The sequence below is a fragment of the Chelonia mydas genome, chromosome 3 (assembly GCF_015237465.2).
Source record: "Chelonia mydas isolate rCheMyd1 chromosome 3, rCheMyd1.pri.v2, whole genome shotgun sequence".
Classification (NCBI taxonomy): domain Eukaryota; kingdom Metazoa; phylum Chordata; order Testudines; family Cheloniidae; genus Chelonia; species Chelonia mydas.
In genome coordinates this window covers 162,123,731-162,148,585 of record NC_057851.1, presented here as the reverse complement: position 1 = coordinate 162,148,585, position 24,855 = coordinate 162,123,731, and the positions used below count along the sequence as shown (strand labels likewise).

The 24,855-nt window shown below is 41.0% G+C and overlaps 1 protein-coding gene across 3 annotated transcripts in view; it reads right to left on the bottom strand.

The window, feature by feature from the left end:
- The window catches only part of INTS7 (integrator complex subunit 7), a 35,442-nt gene that overhangs the window by 6,535 nt on the left and 4,052 nt on the right, over positions 1-24,855 (bottom strand). The window contains exons 3-17 of one of the 3 annotated variants that reach the window (XM_043543681.1): positions 24,221-24,415; positions 22,896-23,033; positions 20,951-20,997; positions 19,941-20,140; positions 18,746-18,868; positions 16,737-16,854; positions 15,076-15,210; positions 14,374-14,471; positions 13,298-13,537; positions 12,143-12,280; positions 11,188-11,394; positions 6,468-6,662; positions 5,378-5,481; positions 4,907-4,975; positions 632-764 (exon numbers count right to left, since the gene is read on the bottom strand). In XM_043543681.1, the coding sequence (XP_043399616.1) occupies positions 632-764; positions 4,907-4,975; positions 5,378-5,481; positions 6,468-6,662; positions 11,188-11,394; positions 12,143-12,280; positions 13,298-13,537; positions 14,374-14,471; positions 15,076-15,210; positions 16,737-16,854; positions 18,746-18,868; positions 19,941-20,140; positions 20,951-20,997; positions 22,896-23,033; positions 24,221-24,415 (2,140 nt within the window). Of the gene's footprint in view, positions 1-631; positions 765-4,906; positions 4,976-5,377; positions 5,482-6,467; positions 6,663-11,187; positions 11,395-12,142; positions 12,281-13,297; positions 13,538-14,373; positions 14,472-15,075; positions 15,211-16,736; positions 16,855-18,745; positions 18,869-19,940; positions 20,141-20,950; positions 20,998-22,895; positions 23,034-23,538; positions 23,686-24,220; positions 24,416-24,855 lie in introns of those variants that run through there. The other 2 variants (XM_037895750.2, XM_027820503.3) reach the window with 2 other exon arrangements.

Sequence of the window (24,855 nt, the reverse complement as noted above, 5' to 3'; positions counted from 1 at the left end):
CTACACTGATAAGAGAAACACTACACTTGGAATGTGCTGTGCAGAAATGCCATTGGCCTGAGGAATGAAGCAAAGCTGGAAGGCTGTGACACATGGACTCTGCAGCATTTCACATATTCCACAGACAAGATTGCTGCATGACAGCAACTACAATACTAGTAACAAAGGATATGACAAACTGACAAAAGCCAGAATATGTAGTGTTAATGACGATGTTCCTTTTTTAACTTTTACTGTAGTGCCCTTCCCCTTCCCCGCACCCGTCAGTAGCATCATATCAGTCTCTGTATTTTTTGACTTCTGTCCATTCTGATCAGACCATTAATGTTACAGATGCTGTAACTAGTGCTTTGGAAGACATGACCGTGGAACGTGAAAAACGCTATTAGACAGTACGTGAGCTACCTCCAACTTTGCTTCGTTCTTCAAGCTAATTTTATTTAATTTCATAGCTCCAAGTGCATCATCATCCTCACTGATACCCCCTATTCATTGAAGAACACATATGCTAATTGTAGATGATGCTAATGAAGGACTGAATCAACGTATTCTTTAGCATCTATCCTTCAACACCAAGGAAACGAGTTGCAGAATGTTTTAGAAACCTCTTTATACTGTAGCTGCTACTTGCCAAGTAAGAGACAGGAGCATATTTCCTGTTCAGTGATTCCACTTCCTCCAACACATGATTAAATACAGACATCATTCTTCTTTCATATTCACTCTCAACATGTGCAGCTCCACTCAAGGTGTACTCCTGGAAACTAGAAAATAAGCTATTTTAATTGTGCCCGATATACTCCATCCATCCTGGTCATCTAGTCCCATCCTCAAACAAGTCCCAATAAGATTGTTGTTTATTCCAGCTTTAAGTATCTTCAGTAAGGAAGATTTCATTTCTTTCAAACAGCTTGTTCTGTTCCTTGGCTATTCTGACACTAATTATAATCTATCCCTCCTATTTAAATCCAAGTTTTCCTTTTCGTAGTTTGTCCAGGACTTGGTCTTACCCTGCCCTCTTTATACCATCTTTTTGCACAGACAAATAGGTCTTTCTTCTATCCTTTCCTAGAGCCAACATCCCTAATTCCATTAGCTTTTCTTCAAAAGTTTTATTTCTTAAACTGTGCATTATTTTTTATTGCTTTTCCCGAATATTCTCCATTTTGTCAAGGTCTTGCAGTGACTGGAATCAGAGGAGGTTCTCCAGCTGAGGCCCTACCACTGCAGGCTAGTACAGGATAATTACCTTGCTTTTGATTCCTGACCCCCAAGCAACAGTCCTGTTAAAAGTCACTCAGGACTTGGCACAATCCTGTGCTCAAATGCACATACACAACTTCACTGACAGCAACGGGAGTTACATAGGTGTACATGCAGAATTAGGTCCATATTTTCCTTTTTGCAACACTGTCATATCACTAAATCTCATTCACTATAACCTGTACCAGGGTGGTCTGCCCTCTTGAGGTCAGCCCAACCTGTCACATGGCTTGGCCCGTCAAGGTTTGAAAGGTTCACAGTGAGAGCATGAGTGTGTAAAAAGGACCTAGATGTTATTGATAGAGAGGAAGCAGTCCTGGCACTAAATGGTGCTTGGGAGAAAAAATCCATCACTGTTTCTTTAAGGGCCAGGAGCCTTGTAGAGAGGGCTGGGCAAGGCTCCCCTCTTGTCCAAGCCAACTGGGGATGAGCTGGCAGTCAGGGACCAGCATAAATGCTGCCTTTTCCCTCATAGCAGGGCAGACACCAGCAAGAGAAGTCTGCCTGCTGGATTCTCCTAGCCTGAGGATTAACTGAGGAAAAAGGAGCCAGTTGAGGGAGAAGCTGGCTAGGCCCTACAGCTGCCTAAATTATATCCCGGCCCCAATGAGGAAAGCTGAGGACTTCTGTTTAAGGAGAGGGGTAATAACTGCTGGAATTACCCAGCTCCAGGAGGAGAGCTAGGGGGGTCCTGCCATAATGAGAGATAGAGTGACTGCTTCATTGATGTATACCCCATTCCAGGAGGAGAACTGGGGACTCCTGTTTAAGGAGAGACGGGGGGGCTAATTAACTCATGACCCAGATCCAAGGAAGAGAACTGGGGGATTCCTGTTTTGAAGGAGTAACCATTTGAAGGACAACCTCAGCTTTAGGAAGGGGTGGGGTAGTGTCTCCCGAACTAAGATAAAGAACTGACCAGTCCTCTTCTAGGGACCCAGATGTGGGTGACCTTGGGCAACTAACAAAGTCAGTCACCCATGGTAGAAAAATGTAATAAATCAAACCCCTTGAAGAGGTGTGTGGGATTCTGAGCCAACCTAAGTTTGGTAATTGACTGAAAGAACCCAAGAGGGCACTGAGTGCAAGGTATTGACTGGCAGAGCCACGAGTGGGAAACCTCCAGAATGTTTGTGATACAGTAACTCCCCACTTAACATCCTCTTGCTTAACGCTGTTTCAATCTTATGTCCCTGATCAATTACAGAACATGCTCCGTTTAAAGTTGTGCAATGCTTCGCTATAACGTCATTTGGCAGCCTGCTTTGTCCACAGCTGGCAGCCCCGCTACCAGCTCCCCTATGCCCCCTGCCCCAGTGCCTCCCACCCTCCAGCAGACCCTGCGGATCAGCGCCTTCTCCCTCTTCCCCTGCACCCTGCCCATGGCAACAGCTGGCTTGTGGTGTTCAGGAGGGAGAGGGGATGCAAGAGGACTTGGTGCGCAAGCTCCCGCTCCCTCCCAAACCCTGCAAACCAGCTGATTGCCAAGGGCAGGAGGCAGGGGACGGAGGCTGCGCATCATGTCCTCGCCTCCCGCCCCCCCCCCGGCCCCTGAACCTCGCAAGCCAGCTAATTGCCACAGGCAGGAGGGAGGAGCAAGGACACAGCGCACCTCCTCTCCCCCCACCCACAGCAATCAGTTGGCTTGCAGTCCTCGGGAGGCAGGGGGAGCCTCCACGCCATGTCCTTGCTCCTCCCCCCTCCCTCCTGAACGCCACAAGCCATGTGATTGCTGTGGGCAGGAGGCGGGGGGGGGGAGGGGGGGTTGAGGGGGGCGGCGAAGAAGAGCGAGGATGCAGCATGCGGAGTAAAGGGGGAGCAGGGGGAGAAAGAAGAGGTGGGTTAAGGGTGGGGGATTGGGGGAAGGGCTGGAGTTGGGGGGCCGAGGGTTGACCCTCCCGCTCCTGGTGCTTGCAGAGTAGGGGAAGCTGCCGCTGCGCAACGTGTTTCTCCTAGCCTACAGCACCTTCACCCTCCTTGCCTGCCTCATTGTCTCCAGTGCCAGTGGGCTGTGCTTGTGTGGGGTAAGGCGGGGGACCCTCCCAACTATAGTACTGTACGGCAAAAAAAAACAATTTCCCTGGAACCTAACCTGCCCCCCCATTTACATTCATTCTTATGGGGAAACTGGATTTGCTTAACATCGTTTCTCTTAAAGTCGCACTTTTCAGGAACATAACTACAACGTTAAGTGAGGAGTTACTGTATTATTGCTGCTCCAGTATTCTTCCTGTAATCCATTTCTTCCTATGTCAACTACCCTAACCAAGAGATCAGGGCCATTACGCTAGGCAATGTACAATCACAGTGAAAACACGGCCCTGACCCCAGAGAGACCACAGTCTAGGTTTGTAACAAGATACAATGGGTGAATGGAACAGACACATAAAAGGGGCATGACAAAACATTACAAATAGTAAAACATGTTTTACATAATCAGTACTCTGAGCTGTAAACCTGCCCAGTCATCCCAATCAGTCTCTATTTGATTTCATTGTATTGATTTTAGACCACATCTTTAAAATATCAAGAAGTATTGTACTTTAATACTTTACTCTTCTACATGGCTCAGAACACTTTATAAAACTTACCAAATTTAGTCTCAGCACATAAGCAAGCATTAGCACCCTCACAGACAGGCTAACTGAGACACAGATACGAAGTAACAAACTCAAGAAGTCACTGGCAGAGCTAGGAATACAATCCAGATCTCCTGGCACCGTCCTGCGTTTTAAACAAACAACAATCCTTCCTCCCACATCCAATTATTTGTGAACCCTCGCTGTTAAATATTTTTAAGTTTGATTAGCAGAGCTTCCCATCCATCCTCCAAGTCATTAATGGAAATAATGGTTAGGACTGATTCCTCTATGAAGCCTACTTCAAAACTCCTAAATTGAGAGTAGTCATTATTACAGAGCTAAAATTTTTTTATACGATTAAACAGAACATATTTACACAATCTGCATTTCTCAAGTGAAGAATTTCAAAGGATCTGATTTAGCACTCATTAACTTCAAAGGAAGTTGGTTTGTGCCCAAATGAAGGTATTTTATTAGTGCTAATCTGTCTTTTGGGGTGAAAAAATTATCCCTTGTGTCATTCCACTGAAGACAATGGATTTACACCACAGAAAACGTAACCTATTAAGTATGTATCCTAAGGTCTGCAGAGCAATGAGAGAGAAAGTGCACATAAAGGAGGGAGGGAGCAACAGCAGATGACAAAATCCCGAAAGAAATCACTGGTATGAATGAAACAATGAGCTAAAAGCAATAGAACAAGCAGCAGAGGAAGTATCTGGGAAGTTACTTCTATGATTTTGACCCAAAAATATCTATACCTAGGAACAGCTCAATTCTACTTAATTACAGTATCTTTTACATAAAAATGAAATTAATTTGGAGTAAAACCAACACAAATAAAGGACAATTTGAATGGAGGCTACCAGGATATCTTCAATTTAAGCTTAGCAAGATCAGAGCTTTGCAGCAGATTTGTGTATGTAAGTATGCCCAGTGTAGAATCAAGGGTACATTTATGTATCTTCTGCATTTTTCCCTTGTTAATAGGGTCTCTTAGATAAAAAATTAAGTTAGGGAGATGGGAGTGGAGAGAGTAGAAGGGTAACCATCAGACTTACCTTGCAGATTCTGGATCCAAAATCAGGGCTTCAACTGCATGCGAAATCAACAGGCAGCTCTGCTGTTGTCTGACATTATAGTAAAGATTTATAGACGTGCTATCTCAATACAAAGTAGTATTCCCTACTGGCATTTTTCATCATGACAACTAAAGGAATATAATGAGGTAACTGCCATAAGTATCTGCACCAGTTACAGGGCAAGAACCAAAGACTCCTAGTTTTCCAAGATCATACCCATCAAAACTTGTATAATAAGTGAAGCAATTCTAAACAACAAAAGAACATGAAGGGAGGGTGACAGATTGCTTTTCTGAATATGTTTTAAAATACCAATATTGAGATTTTTAAAGCAGTTATTAGCGGCTTCAGAATTACACTTCATAAACTAGGACTGCTGAGTCTTGCATCACCTTTACAAGCAACCTCAAATAAAAATAAGCAAATTCTGAGTTCTCAACAGTAGGATACAATTCTACATTCCTTAAAGTTGCCGAGTCTGCATCGAAAGATGACTGATACAGATCCCCATATCGTGTAGCCAGGTTACGAAATTCTTCCATAGAGAGTTTCATCTACAGCAAAGAAACAATGTTGTTGATCAACAGAAATAAAATACCACAGCTAAATTATCTCAACCTTTTTCTTTCTGAGGTCCCCCTCTCCCTAACATGTTATGGCACAAGTGGGTTGTGGAATTTTTATAACAACTGGTTTTTTCCTGCATATTCAGTAAATTATAAGCCAGGGCTGGCATTAGGGGGTAGCAAGGAGGGCAACTGCCCGGGGTCCCATACCACAGGGGGCCCCCAAGAAGCTAAGTTGCTCGGGCTTTGGCTTTGAGCGTTGGGCCCCAGCAAGTCTAACACTGGCCCTGGTCTCTGGTTTGTTCGGGCAGGCCCCCTGAAACCTGCTCACAGCCCCCCAGGGGGCCCTGGATGAGAACCGCTGTTCTACAACATTGAACTGAGCAAGGCTATAAATATTTTGGCAATGTACCTCTCGTGCCTCTATCTTACATTGCTGAAACTTGCCAAAGAGAGAGTAATCTATATGTTAGATATGACAAAATAAATCACGCATTGACTAAGCGGTTATTTCTAAACCTATTAACAAAATACTAATAGACCATTCAATAAATGTTGTCACACACACCTTTATATAAAGTACTACTGCACCTCTCTGATGAGTCTAACTGATACTCACCTGTCTTTTTATATGTCTCAGTTATTGTCTACTCTACAGCTCCTCTACATAGACTGTAAGCTCCTCAGGACAGTATAATACCTCCAAAATATTCTGTACCCTTATAAAATATGAGTGCATTAAATGGGTAATTGCATATGTAAACACCCCATGATTATATATGATAATACACCAAAATGAGAGCTTGGGCAGGCACATGGATATTTGTGGGCACTGCAGTTGAAAAACAAGGCCCAGTACACAATGACAAGCTCAGTAATACTTTCCCTTTCATTCCTTCAATCAGAGAGCTAAATTCTCTCATTTCAACAGGTAGACAAGTTCTTTCTGCACAAGGCAGAAACAATGAACATGCCTGGGTAGAGATGCGCCCACATCTCTGGAGGTCATTTCCTGATGTCATTGCAATTGTTGTGGCAATGGCAGGTGGTGGACTAGTTTTTAGGCTGTTACAGGTGCAGATGAGTTGAGAGAAAGCCTGCAGAAGGTCAATCCTGAGCTTGACAAACCCACATTGAAAGTTCAGAGGGTTAAGTGGTGTGCTGGCAGCCTGAAAAACAAATAAAAGCAGGAGGTTGATAGTCTGGGTCAAAAACATATGTGACATTTATAAGAACCTTGCAATATCACTAAAATTTTTTATCAGATGAAGGGAAGTATTTGCTTTGATGCCAAGATTATTTTTTAAAACTCAGCATAAAATTACACAAATTAACTGGATTTGTGGTTAAAAAGGCATAATAGCTAAAAAGACCTGATAAAAATTTTAATATTCGAAGTACTTAAGAATTTAAGTTCAGACTCCACAAGACTATTTTAACTTCTGAAAGAAGCTGCCACTGAAGTTGCTAAGATATAACCTTATAGGTTTCACTCCCCCGCCCCAAAACTGACCTGAATAACTCGAGTCTTTGCAGTGGGTGGGCTAGCCCTTTAAGGTTCAGCTGCACCTATGCCTACTTATCTACTTTCAGGGTGACGGGTTTGGGAATAGGCTAGTGATTGGGTCAGATGACCAGGCAGCACATGATAGCCAGAGGCAGTGTTTCTTATAAAGGGACAGAGAGCTGCAGGCAGGGGTGAAAGTAATATTAAATTCTTACTGGTATGGGGGCCGGCTCCAGGCCCCCAGAAGGGGTGGGCCTGGGGGGTCAGCCTCCCCCAGCCAGCCCTTCAGCGCTGTCTGGCCTGTGCTGCCTGGGGCTCCGGTGGCGATTTAAAAGGGGCTGCCGCGGTGACAGCCTGGAGCCCCAGGCCCTTTTAAATTGCCAGCCCCAGGCCAGCTGCCCCCCCACACACACACCCAGGGTCAGCGGCCGGAGGGGAGGGGCAACCATGTTAAAGCACCATGGCAGTGCTTTAATGTTGTTGCCCCTCCCCCCCACAACCGTTGGTGGCCCTAACGGCAGGGCCGCTGACGGGGGAAGAGGCAAGGGGCAGCAACGTTAAAGCACTGGAGGGTCCTTTGCTGCCGCAGCGCTTTAAGGGGGGTCCGTTGCTGTGCCAGCGCTTTAACGTCGGCTGAGTACGGGCCAGTACCGGCTTCTTACCGATACGTCGTACCAGCCCACTTTCACCCCTGGCTGCAGGAGACCCAAGGTCAGCAAGGACTAGGGAAGGAGTTCTCCACACCAGCAAGAAGAAAAGGTCTAGCAGCTGCTGCGACCTGCAATGAGAGGAGGGAGCAAAAATCCTGAAGAGGGAATTAGGAGGCCCTTGAGGAAGGACATGTCTAAAAGCAAGTGGCTGGGAACAGACAGTGCAGATGGGTGTTGAAAGGAGTTGATAAGTGCACTTGTTTGAGGGTCCAGGCTGGAACTTCCATTGAGGGTGGGAGTATGTGAGGAACTGCTGAGTCCTGTGAGAATCATGATCAAAAATGGGAAGACCCAGTGTTGACATATGTTGATCTATGCTATCTTAATAAACTAAATCCCGGAAAGGGTATCTGACTTGTACAAACATTTGGGACAGTTCTGAGAACTCAAGAGTGGGGTAACTGCAGCAGCAGGGTCTGATGCTGGATGAGGCAAGACCCTGTTTCACGGAGCCCTAATGAGGATCTAAAGTTTCTGTATCTTCTGTTCTTGAAGGTATGCCCATCTCATTCTCCCCCACCCCCAATTTTAAAAAGGAGAGTTCATGCTGGTGAAAGGTGCCTCTTTAGCCTCTTCATTTATCCACAGAACAGCTATAGCACAATTTGCACACACTTGCTCACCAGTGTATCTCACCTAATATCAACTAGTAGAAACTGCCTGTGGCAGGGAGCAAATGGGTAAGTTCAGTCTCCAAAAAGTGTTGGCCTCTCTATCAGCAAGAGCACCAAATGTGATGACATTGTGACATCACACTTGTTTGCTAGAAAATAGACTGCCATCTACCAAATTTATGCAAGATGGACCACTGAACATTTCCCAGATTATAGTGGATTTTCAGTAACTACTGGGATACATTTGAACCAGTGACCCTGAGACAAGAGGTTCTAGCACATTACCTATGTAAAACATGAGCTATCCAGCCCCGCTCATGGTCCTTTGCTTTCCTTTCTCCAGATCTGTAAGGGACAGTTTGAGGGGGTGGGGGTGTGGGAACTTGTTCCGAATTCTCTTTTAACAGTTGTTTCTGAAAATCTGATTCTGTGGAAGGAAGCTCATACACTGTAAAGGTATTAGAGTCTCAAGACTATACTGCAGTGATCCAGACAAAGCAGCATGTATGATGTGAGCTCCAAGTAACGATAGCTTAAATTGTTTCATCAGAGTTTTGTATTTTCTCTCTCCCCACTGGTAATACTTTTATTGGGCAGTAAGCGTACAGCTTCATGTACAACAGATGCTCTGTGCCAGAGAACAGGCCCTGTCCCAATGGGTCTATCTTACTATGTGAACAAGGAGGACAGTCTATCACAGATGGAGACTGGAACTGAAAAACTTCCCAGAAATATTTGGTTTTTAGAAGAGTGAAGTTGTTTATGCTGAAGTATTAGTGTAGATAGGAGAGTAAGCTTCAAGCTCAGATCTCGGAAGGAGGGTTGTGTACATGGTCAGAAGGAATCATGCAGCTGCAGCAATATGGGGGTAGTAGGTGGTGCACTGACTCAATGTACTGTGTGGGCTGAACAGCTGCAGCAAGTTATCATGCATGCTGGGTTCCAGCTGGAATGAGGTGATTAGAAAGAGGATGTCAGCTAGCTTGCCCCAGTTGTTCCCTTGCTACCAAGACAGCCAAGAGCTATAAATAAACAGTGCTCCATTGGCTCAACTGATGCCATGCTGTTCGCACAGGGCCTCAGTGGAGGCAACGGTTGGCAGGTTGTGATGTCAAATGTGGAATTTTTACTTTCCCTGGCAAGCTAGAGAAGCTTCTCCCTCTCCTCACACATCTGGGATGTGCTGCTGATCCATACTGTGGGCAGGGACATCTGCACCTGAAGGAGCTGCTTACATGACTGCTAGAACAGGGATACGCAGTGATGGGTCATAAGCTACCCTTAAGCAGCAAAGACTGGCAGGCTGACAGTCACACAAGGAGAGTATAAGGAGGAAAAAGTTGGGAGTATTAAAAATAATATTTGGTTCTTATAGTACTTTGCATCCATCTGAAAGTGCTCCATAATGATGAGCAGGTAAGTGCGGCACAAATGGGTTAAGCAATTTGTCCAAATCACACTAAGTTAGTGACAGTGTCAGCAATAAAAGCAGCTCTGACTCCCAGCTCTTATCTTAATCTTCTGGACCACAGGAGCCCAAAAGGTGAAAAAGCAAAGGCTTCCTTCCTGACTGCAGCCTACACAGAGTGCAGAGTGGAAACAGCATAGGACAGCAACCCCACCAATTTAACAGAACCTCAGAATCTTGAAAATGGCTATGAAAAAGTTATTGTATTTCTTATATTGGCCTGTTTTAAATGTTACACTTTTGCTTGTAGTGACTTTTAACATGGCGCATTAAAAAAAAAAGTAATTAAAAGAAAAAAAAAAGGTAAGCAACCCTCCTTGAAATTTTAAAACTAAAAAAAAACACCTCACTCATTTGGCCAATAAATTAAGCGCACACAAATTTAAAGGGAAGGGAGAGTGCACGAAGGACACAGAGACATGGTTTAGGTCCTTTCTGCTGATTCAGCTGCAGCAGTTAGTTAATATAAACACTACTGCCAGAGCTGTGCTGACACTGAGAATGCTAATGCACAAACAAGTAAATAGGAGTCCTGTTAGTTTCAGCTCCATTAAAAAGGCACAGGAAAAACCACATCTATGTCTGACTAATGGGAAGGACAAAATATGTAAAGAGGAATGTTCAAACTTCACCAAAGGCTATGATAAAACTAAAAAGTGACTGGACAGTAGGCAGTTAGGATTTATAAACAAACATTTTTTCAGCTGTAACAATGCTTGGCTATTTACAACTTCTCACTATTTTCATCATGTTACACAATGAAGTAATTTTCTGCTCTATATAAATTGGACACCATCTTAATCCTGCTTGCCTTGAATAGTCAACTGGACAGGCTTATTTAATCCCTCCCCACAGCTATTTCAAACCAATGGCCATCTTGGAAGATATGCCATACTCCACAATCATTTTTAATATTATGGTAACATCTAAAGGTCCAAACAAAAATCAAGGCCCTGTTACCGAGGCCTTGTACAAACTAATAGTGATAGACAGTCCCTGCCGAAAAAGTTTACAATCTAAATAAAGACAAAAGAGAATGGAAGAAAGGAAATATCTTGATTTTATAGATGGGGAATTCCAGCAGAGGTTAAGTGACTTGTTCAAAGTCATGCACAGGAAGTCAGTGACAGAGCTGAGAACTGAACTCAGTTTTCCCCGAGTCCCAGTACAGTGCCTTAACAGACTTTGCTTCCTCTCTCAACCAGCAGTTAGTTACAACTGACTTTTCCCTATGACTTTTCCCTATATGCTGTTCCAAAACTATAGTTCCTGCAGGCCTAAATAAGAACAATTTCTCCAAGCCTTTGAAAAAAGTCTTGTTAACAAAAACCAAACCAAGCACAACTGCTACAACCTACAGACTCACCATTGCTAGAGTAGAGGATGTATACTAACCGTTAGTGATGCTATCCCTTTGTGATAAGATTTTAAAGATTCAGCAATGCAAGAGAGTGCTGAACTATAATCTTCCTCTTGAAGCCCCGTCAGACACTGCTCTGCATGGGAAAATTCCTTCAAACTGTTCAGCCAAAAGTAGAAGTGTTCTGAAGCAACTTGAGTCAGCAGGCTTTGATACAGCTCTCTGGCCATGTCATGATTACCCTAAGAAAGGGCAACAAGTAAAATAAATAATTAAAAAAAAAAAAAAAGATCTTGCACTTAACTGATATAGTAACAAATAAAACAAAACCAAACACCCCAAGCCCTCAAAAACTACTCTTTAAAAATAAATAGTGAGAGACATCTTCAACATTTGATCAAGTCAACCCTGCTGAGATGTAACAGTTACTTATGTCTGGCATACATAATCTTGTAGGAAGTACTACTGTTTAAACAAGACAGCTCAGAGATTCAGCTCTAAAGACAATACAGAATTTTGCATTAGTTTTTCCATCTCCCATCTTCTAAGTGTTTAATATTAATCATTCTTCACTTCAGGGTAGTAAAGAGTCATTATACCAGTTATACAGATAGAGAAATACACACAGCAGAGGCTACACGACTTTACCAGGCCAAAAAGGAAACTAGTCAGTAGAGTTTGGTGGGACATCCTTGATTCCTAATCATCAGACCATGCCTTTCTTCAAGCTGCAGTACTCACTGGTCACCACATGCTTAGACACCTCTGCCAGTGAGAGATGGGATGACAGCCTCCAATGCTGATTTATGATATAACTCCTGTTTCACAAACCTGAACCAGTGTTACAGTGAAATAGAAAGGAGAAAATTCTATTTTCCTTCCCCCACCTTCTTCCTCCCTCTGAGTGCCTACTTAACTCTCCACTCTGAAGTCAGAGTGTGGCTGACTATACTTTCTACTGAGGAAGTCTTTCTAGAAACTTGCACATACCATTCTGGAGGCCTGCCTGGCTATCCTGTATGCTGTCCATCCGTTGGAGACATTCTCAAGCTGTTGTTTGATAACATTTTTAACTTCAGAAGATAAAGCTTTTTGACTGGCAACAAATATCACTGTGGCGAGGGATACCTAATGGAAAACAACCGTTAATATTGAAGAAACATTTCCATTTGTATGTTTTTAGAAAGCATCAGAAGCAGTGATTGTGTCAAGTAAGTTTTTATATAATCTTGGACTTCCTTAAAAAAAAAACAAACACACACAAGACAAAATTTGATTCTGAACTGGAGAACTTCTTCGTTCAGGATTTCAAACAAAAAGGCAATGAAAGGGCTTTTTCATCACTGAAGTTTGTCAAAAGCTTACACTTTCAATTAGATTGTTAAAGCAGAAATACATCCAAGCTAACAGTCATAGTAAAGCACTGTAAAAATACAATTACATGAAATGAAGAGTAATAGACTTTCTTGAAGACTAAGGCCCAGATTTTTAAATGTATTTAGGCATTGCTGTACTCAGCGTCGTGTCTAACTGATTTAGCAGCCTAAGTCTCAATTTCAAAAGAGATTTAGGCACTTAGGAACCTAAAACCCATGATTGTTAATGGGTCTTAGCTGAAGCTACACTGAGTGCAGCCTTTCAAATCCTGGCTTAAGCTCTCAACAGGTTTGTCTCTCTTAGAACCCTCTAAACCATACACATTTGAAGGTCCATGTATAATTGGGGTATCTACTTCTGAACTGCCATCTTCCTTGCCTAGAAGCACTTCTGCCAAAGACCCAGTGTGTCCCCAAGAGTTCCAGCAGTGCATTGTTATGATCTAGTTTGCCTATGTGTAACTGGTGCCATCTACTGGACAGAATACAGATCAGACTGGATCAAACATTTCAGTTCTCTTCTAGCTAAGCAAACATAGGTCTGTGGCTTTGATGCTGCATATTGCGAGTACTATTATTTCCCATTCTGCAAGTATATAGTTAACAGAGAACTGATATATTCCTGTTGAGGCAACAGATTAGCATTTTCTGTCACCAGTGTAACAATTAGCTAAACCAGTTCATGAAATATCAATTAGTTTCCACTGTAATTCTATGTGGACGGACTTTGTTCCATCAAGGACAGTTCTCCGGAACAGCAGTTTCTTACCAAAAGTTCTTGTTGTTTATCTGTAGCAGATCGTCCAATCACTTTATAGAGGTCCATTAGGTCTCCCAGCATGCCATCACCTAAAACAGGCAGCTGCATTGCAATTGCCGCTAAACAGTGGCACATGAGAATTCTAGAAGCATCCTGAGCACTGTGCAACTGTGTCAGCAAGGACTCAACCACTGATTGGCTCAGATGGGGACGACACTTGGCCAGCTTCACCATACAAGTTAGTGCAATCTGCAATGCGCAAACATCACAATGTTCCACCATCAAGCACTGTCCAACATTAAATTCACTTAAAAATATTAAGAAACTATCACAATATTCAGACTATAAATTAAATTACAGAGCTAATGGAAAACCAGACGTATTTATAAACCTGTACTAGAGCTGTACTCTGCCAAACCACCACATCTCTGTCCAGAAGAGTACAGTTTAAAAGCACACACAAGTACAAGACACAGCAATGTAATATTTTCTTTTCTTACGGGTTTAGTCAAAATAATATTATAAAATTATCTGCTCGGTAATACCTTGGGACCAAAGGGTAACTGTTCACAAAAGTGTGGTGGTCACTTATGTTAGTTTCTGTTCTTCCACCAGCGAAACCAGGTGCTCTCCGAGATCCCCCTGGAGTAGCAAGAATCCCTTTTCCTCCCCTCATCTACAAATCCCTGCTTTGCAACAATTGTCGCTCTAGTTGAAAAGAGCAGGACTTAACTCTCTGAGGCCATCAATTCTACTTCTGAATTGACAGGAGTTGCTGCTATAGGAGGCATGGCTTCTCCACTCCTCTGGCTTCATTGTGCTCCTGACCCTTTATCATTTTGGGAGCAACGCACTGGGGAACTTAGAGCTCCTCCCTGGCAGTACACTGTACTCCTACTAGAACACCTGCCAGACTAAGATCTTTCTAGTGTAGAAGATGTAATATGAATGACAGTTGAATTATAAGGTTTACTTGGTCCTGCCTCAGCACAGGGGGCTGGACTTGATAACTTCTCAAGGTCCCATCCAGCCCTACATTTCGATGATAAACAAAACAAAGAAACAGATATTATGACTCTCTTCACCTTTAAGGTTGCTTGAGCACCAGGACTGCTATCTTGGCTACAAAGAACTAAAAGAGACTCAAGGCCAAAGACCGCATCTTGCTCCAAAACCAGGAGATCTAGGAGAGAGGAACAGAGTAAAGCATTCAGTTCTGTTCTATTTATTTTTGAACATGATTGTGAACCTAGTGCTCATGACTGTGAGGGTGCAACAGCAGGATAATGCAAACTTTCCCCACGCTTCTGCCACAGCACCTTAATTCTGATCAGCAACAAGTCCGCTTTTACAAGTCTCAGGAAACTATTTAGTACAGGCTACGGTTTTATGATGTGCACAAGCCTGGAGTAGGGCAAAACTACTGAACATTATGATAATCATTTACACTGGGGTTTGTACCAACAGCTCTCCAGAGGGGAAGGGCAGTGTTCTAGCTTCTGGTAATGGTACAGAGGCTTCTACAGGGGAGATCAACACCCATCCAAACAGAAACCCTCTTCAGAGGGATCCCGGGATTAAACAGTGGGGAGAATCTTCATGAAACTCTCTAAAATATTTATAATTGGTTATAAGTCCGCATTCTCCACTGTCCACAAATCTGAGGAAGGACAATTCCAAAGAAAGCCAAGAGACTCGGGGACAGGGCAAGCCTCCCGGCAACAAGAGAAAGTGCACAAAAACCTGATCATGAGTTGAATTGTTCCACCACCCACTTTGTGAGTTACCTTTTTCTTGGCAAGAAGCAGATATATTAGTCAGAACTCTCACACCATGAGCAGCAATGCCACGGTTATTATGGTAACAGCATTCCTGTGCCAGCTTTACTAAGTCAAATGATCTTGCTGTTGTAGCTGTTGTTCCTAAATAAGGAGACAAAAGAAGGACAGTATAGCAACATAATCCATAATTATGTCACAAGATCTTTTCCATAGTTTTAAGTTCAATTCCGCTTGGCTGTTTCTCCAGTTAAATTTCCCATTCCCCCATCCCAGTCTCAAATGTTTCCTCCCCCACATGTGGAATTCCCTCTCGTTGTCCGCATGCATGCACATATGCTACACAAGCTGGATGTCTCTGATAGACCTTAAACCTGAAGACTGCCTAATATTTGTGAATGAAACTTTCCAATGGGACACGGCATTTGCAAGAAGGTAATGAATATTTAACATAGGATCATTATTACACATAAGCAAGCTATGATTGTGTCTCAAATTTTTAATAAATTTCACAGCAGAGGTGCAAAAAACCCCAGTAAAAATCACAAACAGGGGAAGTGGGAAGCCTGGGAGCGGAGAGTGAGCCAACTCCACATTCACCCTGCAGCAGTGGCTCCAGTCCCACAGGGCTGAACCTGGCTCCCTCGTCACAACACTGCTCAGGTTTAGTACATTCACCCCTCTGTCTCCATCTACAGAGGGGTGGATGTGCCAAAACTGAGTGGTGCTGCAGCCACGTGGGACAGATCACAACACCCGGAGCAGGGAGCCAGGCCCAGCCCTGTAGAACAGGAGCCGCTGCTGCGGGGTCACACTCACGATTCCAAGAACACTGTGACCTTTGCACCAAATTCAAACCTTCATTATGCATTAGGCTACAAGTCATTTACAGGTTTTTTTAAATTTATTGGTTATTTTTCTCTGCCTCCATGGCCTATGCAGTTGGATTCCCAGCAACTAAGGCAGTATGGCATCAGAAATAAGGAGTGAAAAAACCAATACGACTGAGGAGCATTTTAAGAGATCCCTGAAATATTTCCCAAATTATTCAGTATAATACACAACACATCCAGAATACACAGTTGTGTCAAAAAAAGGTTTTATTGACACTCAGGTGCATCATCCCCACATAACTGTTCAGTGGCTTTGCCTCTCCTGGAGAATACAACTGTTCCAGCCTCATGCCAATAAAGCCTAAACTACATCACTCCATGTATTCACTCTCTCTGAAGCATTTTGCATATCTATGGATTTTTTCATCCTATGATCTCAAAGCACCCTATATGATTTAAGCCTCACAATACCGATAGGCTAGGTAAATATTAATAGCCCCATTTTACTAACAGAGACACTGAGGCACAGGAGTAAATGACTTACCCAAAGTCCCACAACAATTTGAAGCCAGAGGATGGCATAGAATGTCTGAGACTTGCTCTAATATACTACACTCCATCCCAATTATAAAATTTTTATATTCTTTATAAAAGCTTGCTTGCATGGACTTTAATGGGGGCAGATTAAAGTTCATGGTTTAGGAAGTGCTTTAGGAGCCTTCAGGGAAGTGTTATGTAACGCATTTTTAACAATATTAAAGTGGCTGAAGATCAACACTTACCAAACCCCTACAATAAAAGGGCTAAAATTTGGCTGATCTAATCTACTCTTCTTACCTGGAGCTATGCTGAAGTACTGTTTGATGGCAATAGTTCCTGACAGTGTGGCAAGGACAGATAGCATGCCTAGTTTCAAGCTGTCATAAGGAGTTTGAAGAGCACATTCACAGAGTGCCTAAAAACCAAAGAGAAAAGAATATGGAGGGGGAAAAAAAAAAATCTTACAAATTCACCGTCTTCATAAATGTTTGCTCTTTTTTTTTTTTAAACTTTGTAGTTAATTTTAACACAGGTAAAACTCTATAGGAAAAAAATCACTATCGACATCAAATTCAGATCTTGCAAATATATTTCCTCACTTGCCACTGTCCTAAAGCAATTTTAATAGACTGCGTACAGGTCTTGTCCTCAAAGTGACACTGGCTTTCACAAGTTATCAATAAAATATATTATGTTTGTTAAATGATCACTAACTTTTCACCTGACATTTCTCAATAATAAAACCTCTGTAGAATTTGGAGACAAAGTTATCCACCATTGCACAGATAGTGCATACAATATTCAACTTATTACAATCTGTGAAGGTCCTTGTTTCAAGGAGAACTGTCTGTAAACAGTTTCAAGTGTCACCTCCTGCAACACCACTTACAAAAAAAGTGTTTTTAATAAAAGAAAAATTATCCAATGGAAAATAAAGAATAAGGATTCTAAGCTTGCTGATAATAAACACTGTGAATTTTCTTGGTTATCATCATCTATTTGTGTTATGGTAGCTTCTGGAAGTCCCAATCCCATTGGTCTTAGCACTGCTTGCCTTGATAAGTTTGCAGTCCTACCACAGGCCTGTCTGATCTCTCAGCTAAGGAGAGAACATATTAATTTTAGGGCTGCCAATTAATCGTAATTAACTCAAGCAATTAAAATTAACTCAATTAAAAAAATGAATCGCAGTTTTAATCGTACTGTTGAACACTAATAGAATACCAATTGAAATTATATTTTTGGATGAGTATTAATACCGTAGTTGTATGAAATGAATTGAAAAATACTATTTCTTTTGTTTATTTTTTACAGTGCAAATATTTGTAATAAAAAATATAAAGTGAGTACTGTACACTTCATATTCTGTATTGTAACTGAAATCAAAACATTTGAAAAATGTAGAAAACATCAAAAACTAATAAATTTAAAGTGGTATTCTATTAGTGTTTAACAGTGTGCTTAAAACTGCAATTAATCACAATTATTTTTTTTTTAATTGTAATCGTTTGACAGCCCTCATTAATTTTACAGGCTGCCACTTCTGGTATTTAAAACTGTATATGAAGATAAATCTAGCTTTATTCGAGACCTCCTCTTCAAGCGGTCTCTTCACATGTCTAAGTACTAACCCCTGCCAGGTGGGCCTAGAAAAACTATGCAATGTCCTTCTCATGAAGTTTCCCCATCAACTCCCACCTGCATTAGTAGTACAGCCTTTTCTGTGCTGGCTTGTAAAGTATTAGATTTTATTCTTTTAAAAAAAAAAATTTAAATATAGTGGTCCAAGCATTTTAACTGGGGTATGGGAGGGCAACTCAAACTATGTATTAACACAGCCAATGCACAAACCAAAGACTTTTTTAAATTAAGCTACTCTGTCAAGCAGCTGTTAGTGGACAGTTGAGGGTGATTAAAATTAAGAAAAACCTGAAACGCATCTGATACCCTGTAGGCACATTTACAATGAGAAATGACGTCAGTTTGGCAAGAAAACCAAACTCATTAATCTGAGGTAGCAGAACATCCCACTCTGTCATCTAACTCATTAATATGAGCCCAATATGAAAGTGCTTAGTGTTGCTAAGAGAAGCTTGATGTGAGTTTGTCTTGCAAAGCCTGTCATAAGGCAAGAATTGCTTAAAAAGAGCACTGCTGCTACTTTTAACTAACATTTCTTCCTAAAATGGACAAGCTTAGTTTTCCATGTTTAACAGGGACATCTATACTTCTATACTCATTTGTAAAAAAAGACTGCATTTAGTTGAAAAATTTTACAATAAAAATGTTTCTTAAAGATTGCAAACCTGAATGTTTTCTCTGCTCCATGTATGTGGGGTTTTGTTTGCCAATAACTTTAGATCTTGGATAGCAAGTCTTTTCACAGCTTTCCTGGGGTCATTTTTCAAGTATTGCAGCAAAAGCTGAATCTGCAACAATAAACAGTGTTTAAAATATTAAGTAGGATTCTGTAGTTAAATTAGTTAAAAAAAACAAACCACACACGTAAGCATAGGTTACAATAGAGAAATCCTTTTTAAAAAAAAGGCTCACAAGATAACTGTATGCGATTCACATGTATATTCAAAGCATTCAGGACTGTTCAGAGCTCAGACAGCATTGCTGCTCAACACCCAAGGGCTGGGAGAGCAGTCTACAAATTTCCATAAAAATGGAGCACACCAGGTATCCTATCATGTTTCAGGTTGCCTATATCTAATACTATCAACAGTGGCTTCTGAACTGGAGTAGCACTTACCCAAGCCACCTCAGACAGAGTTGTTCTGTTAGGCTAAAGGCTGCCAGTGATAAATCTTGTGATCTAGTGTGGCTACAAGAGGCTAAGAGTGGACCAACAGATTTTCACGATTTTTTTTTTTTTTTTAAATAAGAATGAGTTAACTCAATACCACATTTCATTTGTATATGGATTTACTGTGTGCTCATCACTTGTCTGGGCCCAGAGTTACAATTACATAAGAGGAAAACATTCCCCCTTTAAGCTGAGAATGTCACTATAGTTCTATGTCTTGACTGATATTTGTAATTTACATCAGTGGGTTCAAGTGCCAGTGAGACTCTTTACATACAAAGACCTTAAATGTATGTTCATTTTTCTAGTTTGCAGATAAGAGATTGGGTTTGGTGGAAGGAGAGGATCCCAACTAATCAGAGAAGGCAACAGAGTGAGAAGCAGGTACAGGGACCTGCATACAAGAAGCAAGATGTAAGAGCTCCAAGAGAAGCAGGGTATCAGATGTTATTGCCCCTTTTAAGGAGGAGATTGTTTGGATGGGGGACAGGACTGAAGAGACAAATAGTATATAAAAATAATAAATAAATAAATAAATAAATGGCAGTTTCTAGGATACTTCTCATCTACAGTAGGGATAGGAACACAGACTATGATCTAACTATTTTCACTATCAGAAAGGAACTGAGATGTTTAAGCGGTTTTGCACTTTCAAATAAGGGATTACCTTTAGAGCAATTACGTGTTACCTGTTTGGGTATGTCCACCAAAGAGGAAGCAGCAAGCAAAGTAAAGGTGTGGAGAGTAACAATGACCATCTTGGTGGAAGGATAGGATGTTACCAGCTGTTGGAGAAGTTGACGGGAGCTAGACGCCAGGCTGGCATCATGGTGCATGTGCTGTAGTATGGGGATCAACTTCAGCTTCAAGTCCACTGGCGTGGCTAAGCCTAGTGCATGGAAAGAGGTATTTAGGTGCCAGAGCAGATCTCAAATGAACCCTGAACTTTTCCAATACTACATTTAAATGACACTGGTGACTGAGACAAAAAAAAACCACAGAAAGACAAAGTAAAGGCCAGTTGTGGGAAGCAGCAGCTAGAAGTGCTGGAGGCAGGACTCAATTCCTGAAACAGCAGGTCTCTCAGTGCTAAACAGACTCCACCAGCCCATTAAAGAGCAGTATTGTCAGTTTCCAAGGAGACTGGGACCCAGCCTTCCTCAATTAGAATGGCCTTAAGAATGGATGGGTAAAGTGGCTGGGAAACAATTACTCCTCCTTTGGGTGTGCCTCAATTATATTAATAGTTATCCTTCAAATTACATTACATTATTCCAGTTATAATAAAGGAAAAGAGACCCATGTTATAATATTAAGTCACTGCAAAAGGCTCAAGACAGAAGGGCAGCCTTGTCAGAGACTAGAGGCAAAGAGAGAAACCTAGAGATTCTAAGTCAACATAAAAACCCACATTACATAGTATTTGGACGTGCTATGACACACATGGATTCAGTTTACCAGATACATTAGAACATGCTTTGGATATTTACATTTTTAAAGACATTCAAGCTGTAGTCCAGAGCCCTGCCTGGCATCAATCGTTAGCTCACTTAACTTCAGGCAACTGGAATGTTTCAGGGAAGTATAGGGATGAGGGAGCAATGGATTCTGGTAACATTTAAACATTAGGAGGGCCAATACTAAAATAAAATATTAAAACCTTTTCATTTTCTTCCCATTATTCAATACACCTACATACCCTGAATCATTTCACTGATTTTGTTACATATTCCTCCAGCAAAATCCCTGCGAAGAGAAAAGACACAACTGAACTTTAAATTGTGACTGTTATGGTTTAATAATGATCCAAGAAATTAAGAGGGACTATAAAAAGCAGGATTGTGCTTGTGAACTTCAAGATTTAAGAGTAATTTTGCAAATCCAGAAAGACATTTTTGTTTGCTTGACTGAAATTTGCTGCTACTAGTTAACATCACAGAATAATGCCACATTTAGACACTTGTTACATAATTAGTTTCCATCAATCTAGACTTTCAACCTGAGATTACAGATTTACCAAGTCTATCACTTAGCCTAACTAAAGAATTGAGTCTCTTGCCCATCTTTATCCGCACCAACACAAGCAGGAACATTTACTCCAGTGCTAACATTCTTGTAAAATCACTATATTATGTGTTAAACAACGTAATTTGCTACAAGTGCTCTTTTGTAGAGACTTAGTATTCTAGGGAAAGACTGGTACAACCAAAAGCTTTCCCTAACCTTGTGTAATGCTATTTGAACAACAGCAAGAAGTTTTATTTGACTCAGTCTTTATTTGTAGAACAAAATATAGGGTGCTCCAGGTGTAGACAATTGATTTTAAAAAATGTTAATGGGGTTGATTACTGAACTTGCAGGATAAAGGAGTTTTAAGCACATGTTCTATTAAAATGAGCTACTAAGATTATTGTGATTTTTATGAAACTCTCCATAATCAGAAGGGATGGTTCGTTCACACCTTTGTTTAGGACAGTTTATTGTCACTTAGTCCCCCCGCAGAGAAATCAGGGAATCTGCACTGCAGATTCCAAGGAGGTGGAAATTGACTCAGATTTTGTTAAAACACAGGTAATGTAATCGCAAAAAGAAAAGGAGTACTGTGGCATGGAATGCATCCGATGAAGTGAGCTGTAGCTCACAAAAGCTTATGCTCAAATAAATTTGTTAATCTAAGGTGCCACAAGTCCTCCTTTTCTTTTTGCGAATACAGACTAACAGAGCTGTTACTCTGAAACAGGTAATATAATGTTACAGAATATTTTCCTCTTAAAATTGCACAAGAAGGTTTTGGGGATTCTTTTAATAAAACCCCACAACCTATACAGTTCACCATTAGTGACCACAGGAACTATATAAAATGGCAGTTTGGTTTGGAAAAATATTGACACCCATCTTAAATGGAGTCCACTGAATTTTTCTCACTTTAAAAATACAATTGTAATTGCCAGATTCACTCACTTTCCAGACATTCTTAACATTTTAAGAGTAGGTTGTAGGAAATTTAGAGCAACACCACCAACGTGAAATAGACAAATTTAAAAAAAAAAATTTAAAAAAGCTGAAAGTAATTTCAGACACGATTTCTGCCATGGATTCCCCTTGCCTATTTTTACCACTTTATAATCTCACTTCCATTCTTTGGGTTTTCGTATTTTTTAAATGGTCTTCACCTCGGTGAAAGAACTCACAAAAACTAACTATAAAGGAAAAAAAAATGGAAAAAAATTCCCCTTGAATCCCTTTTAATTAAAGAAATTTTAGGGATTACATTTAAAAAGTAAAGAAAAAATTTAGATAAGAGTGTGATTTTTAAGTTAACATATTTATTTAATTAAAGTTTTTTCCCCTTATATTTCTTAACTTTTCCTCACAGCTTTTAAAAGAATGAAAGCAAATTTCAATGAGTTTCAAATGCCCCTGCTGGGTGTGGTTTTAAATATGATTTCAAGTTTCCTGCAACATTCATGCTGTACATTATAAATGGTACAGATCTCTTTTGTATCTCCCCACATATGGCATGGCAAGTACTGCAGAAGGTGATCCCAAATTTACTGAAGGACAGTGAAGAGTCCTACTGTATTAATAGTGCTTCCACTCCTTAAAATATGAATAATAAGAGCACAGAAGAATTTACAGCTTACTTTGACTGTGCAGAAAAGTTAGCAGCAGCAAATATAGCAGCTTCGACCTCAACATTATCATGGGAATCCAGGCTCTGGCGAATACTGTGATGTGCATTCTTCCTTTCTGGGATTATGGATGCCATACTCCCCAACATCCTACAGAAATAAATCACAGCGGCATCAGAAAGCAACTAATTCAGTGTGTAGGGAAATGTGAACCAAAGTGAACATAAACTATGAAGATAAGAATTAGATCTGCAGTAATTCCCTTAAGAAAGCTCAGACGTACATAATATATGGTCAAAAGCTTCCTACCTAACCACAAAACTCTGTGCCTTCCTTCTCCTCACAACTGCTTACTGAGGTCAAAACTAACCAACTGTAGATTTTTTAACTGCTGAACCAGCAAGCAATTATAATCTATCAAGATGTGATCATGACTTGTGCTGACCCAAGACATCACCTGAGAAGCCTATACCAATAGGGCTCAATTAAAATTCCAGAAAATGTAAGGGAGGAAAGCAGTGGTACCACCACAAGTCCTCTTTCAGGGTGAGGTCTCTCACCCTTGGCAGAGCACCCACGCTGGCCAATGAGGTGCAATTTATCCCATGATGTTTGAGTGAATCCAGTCTGTTACCGCTAACATTATTAAACTTACACAAAAGTTTTGACTGTGCATTTCTCATTGGCTTTCCTAGGAGTTTACACCTTGTGCACTACTTGGATAATGCAGGGGAACCTCCTCCAAGTTCACATATCATACAACGAGCCGAAAGTTTCAAGGGCAGAGGTAGAGGAAAAAAATCTAAAATGATCAGTAGAAATGGTGAAAATAAGTCGGACACAAAAAAAAAAAAAAAAATGTTGTAAAAAGTCAAATTATTTCAGTTTTGTACAAGCAGTAGTGGAACCATAATGGAAATTTATGCACAGTTTGTGATCTCAATATATCAAATGCAAGAGTGTTAACATAACATACATGTTTTATACACTCCAGGAGGCACAAAACACAAGTTAAGGTACTTGTGCATGCAACCCACCAATATTGCATATGTAAGATGCAGTTTTGCTCTCTGATACATCTAGGCAACTCTGACCACATCAAATAGATATCTAGTATCCTCCTTATTCTGGTCACAAATGTGTTACCTTATTCCCTTTAAAACAGCTGTCTTGTACTTTCCTTTGGATAAGAGGAAACAGCCCGATATTCATTCTTAATGTTGCAGAATTAATTCCAGTTTTTAAAGACTCTAAATAATTAATGAACATTACTTTTCTAACTAAACAGCTGTCACATAAAGCCTTAGGATAAGTAGTTTTAAATTAGGAAGACATACCTGAGTGTGATTGCTCGAGCAACTGGATCATTGCTATGAATTACAGAGAAAACTCTTTTCACAAACTCATCCACATTCAGGATCTTCTCTAAATGCTTTTCACTCTGCTGAGTGACTTTCAGGACACATAGCCTCAAGAAGTTGTTTCTATTGGAAGATGTATACAGTACATTACACACACACACACACACACTTCTGTGTAATGGAAATTCACAAACAGGCTGGGAATCAGAATAATGATTATAACTGATTTAAATTAATAAATTAAATTTACAGACCACTACAAAACACCCTATTTTACATTTGTTTTGTACTAGGATTAGTATACATTTTGGGCTCAATCCTTTATTGGGAGTGGTAGTACTGCAAAGAGGTCTGAGTGGATGCAAGTGTCAGTGGGACCTATGTTTGCATCTACATTGCTGGCTGATCAACAATGGCTGTAACTGGGGCAAATTCCCACTGCAGACAAAGCTTTAGAACAGGGGTTCTCAAACTGGGGGTCAGGACCCATCGGGGGTCGCAAGCTGTCAGCCTCCACCCCAAACCCCGCTTTGCCTCCAGCATTTATAACGGTGATAAATATATAAAGAAGCGTTTTCAATTTTGGGGGTGGGGGGTTAGGTCACACTCAG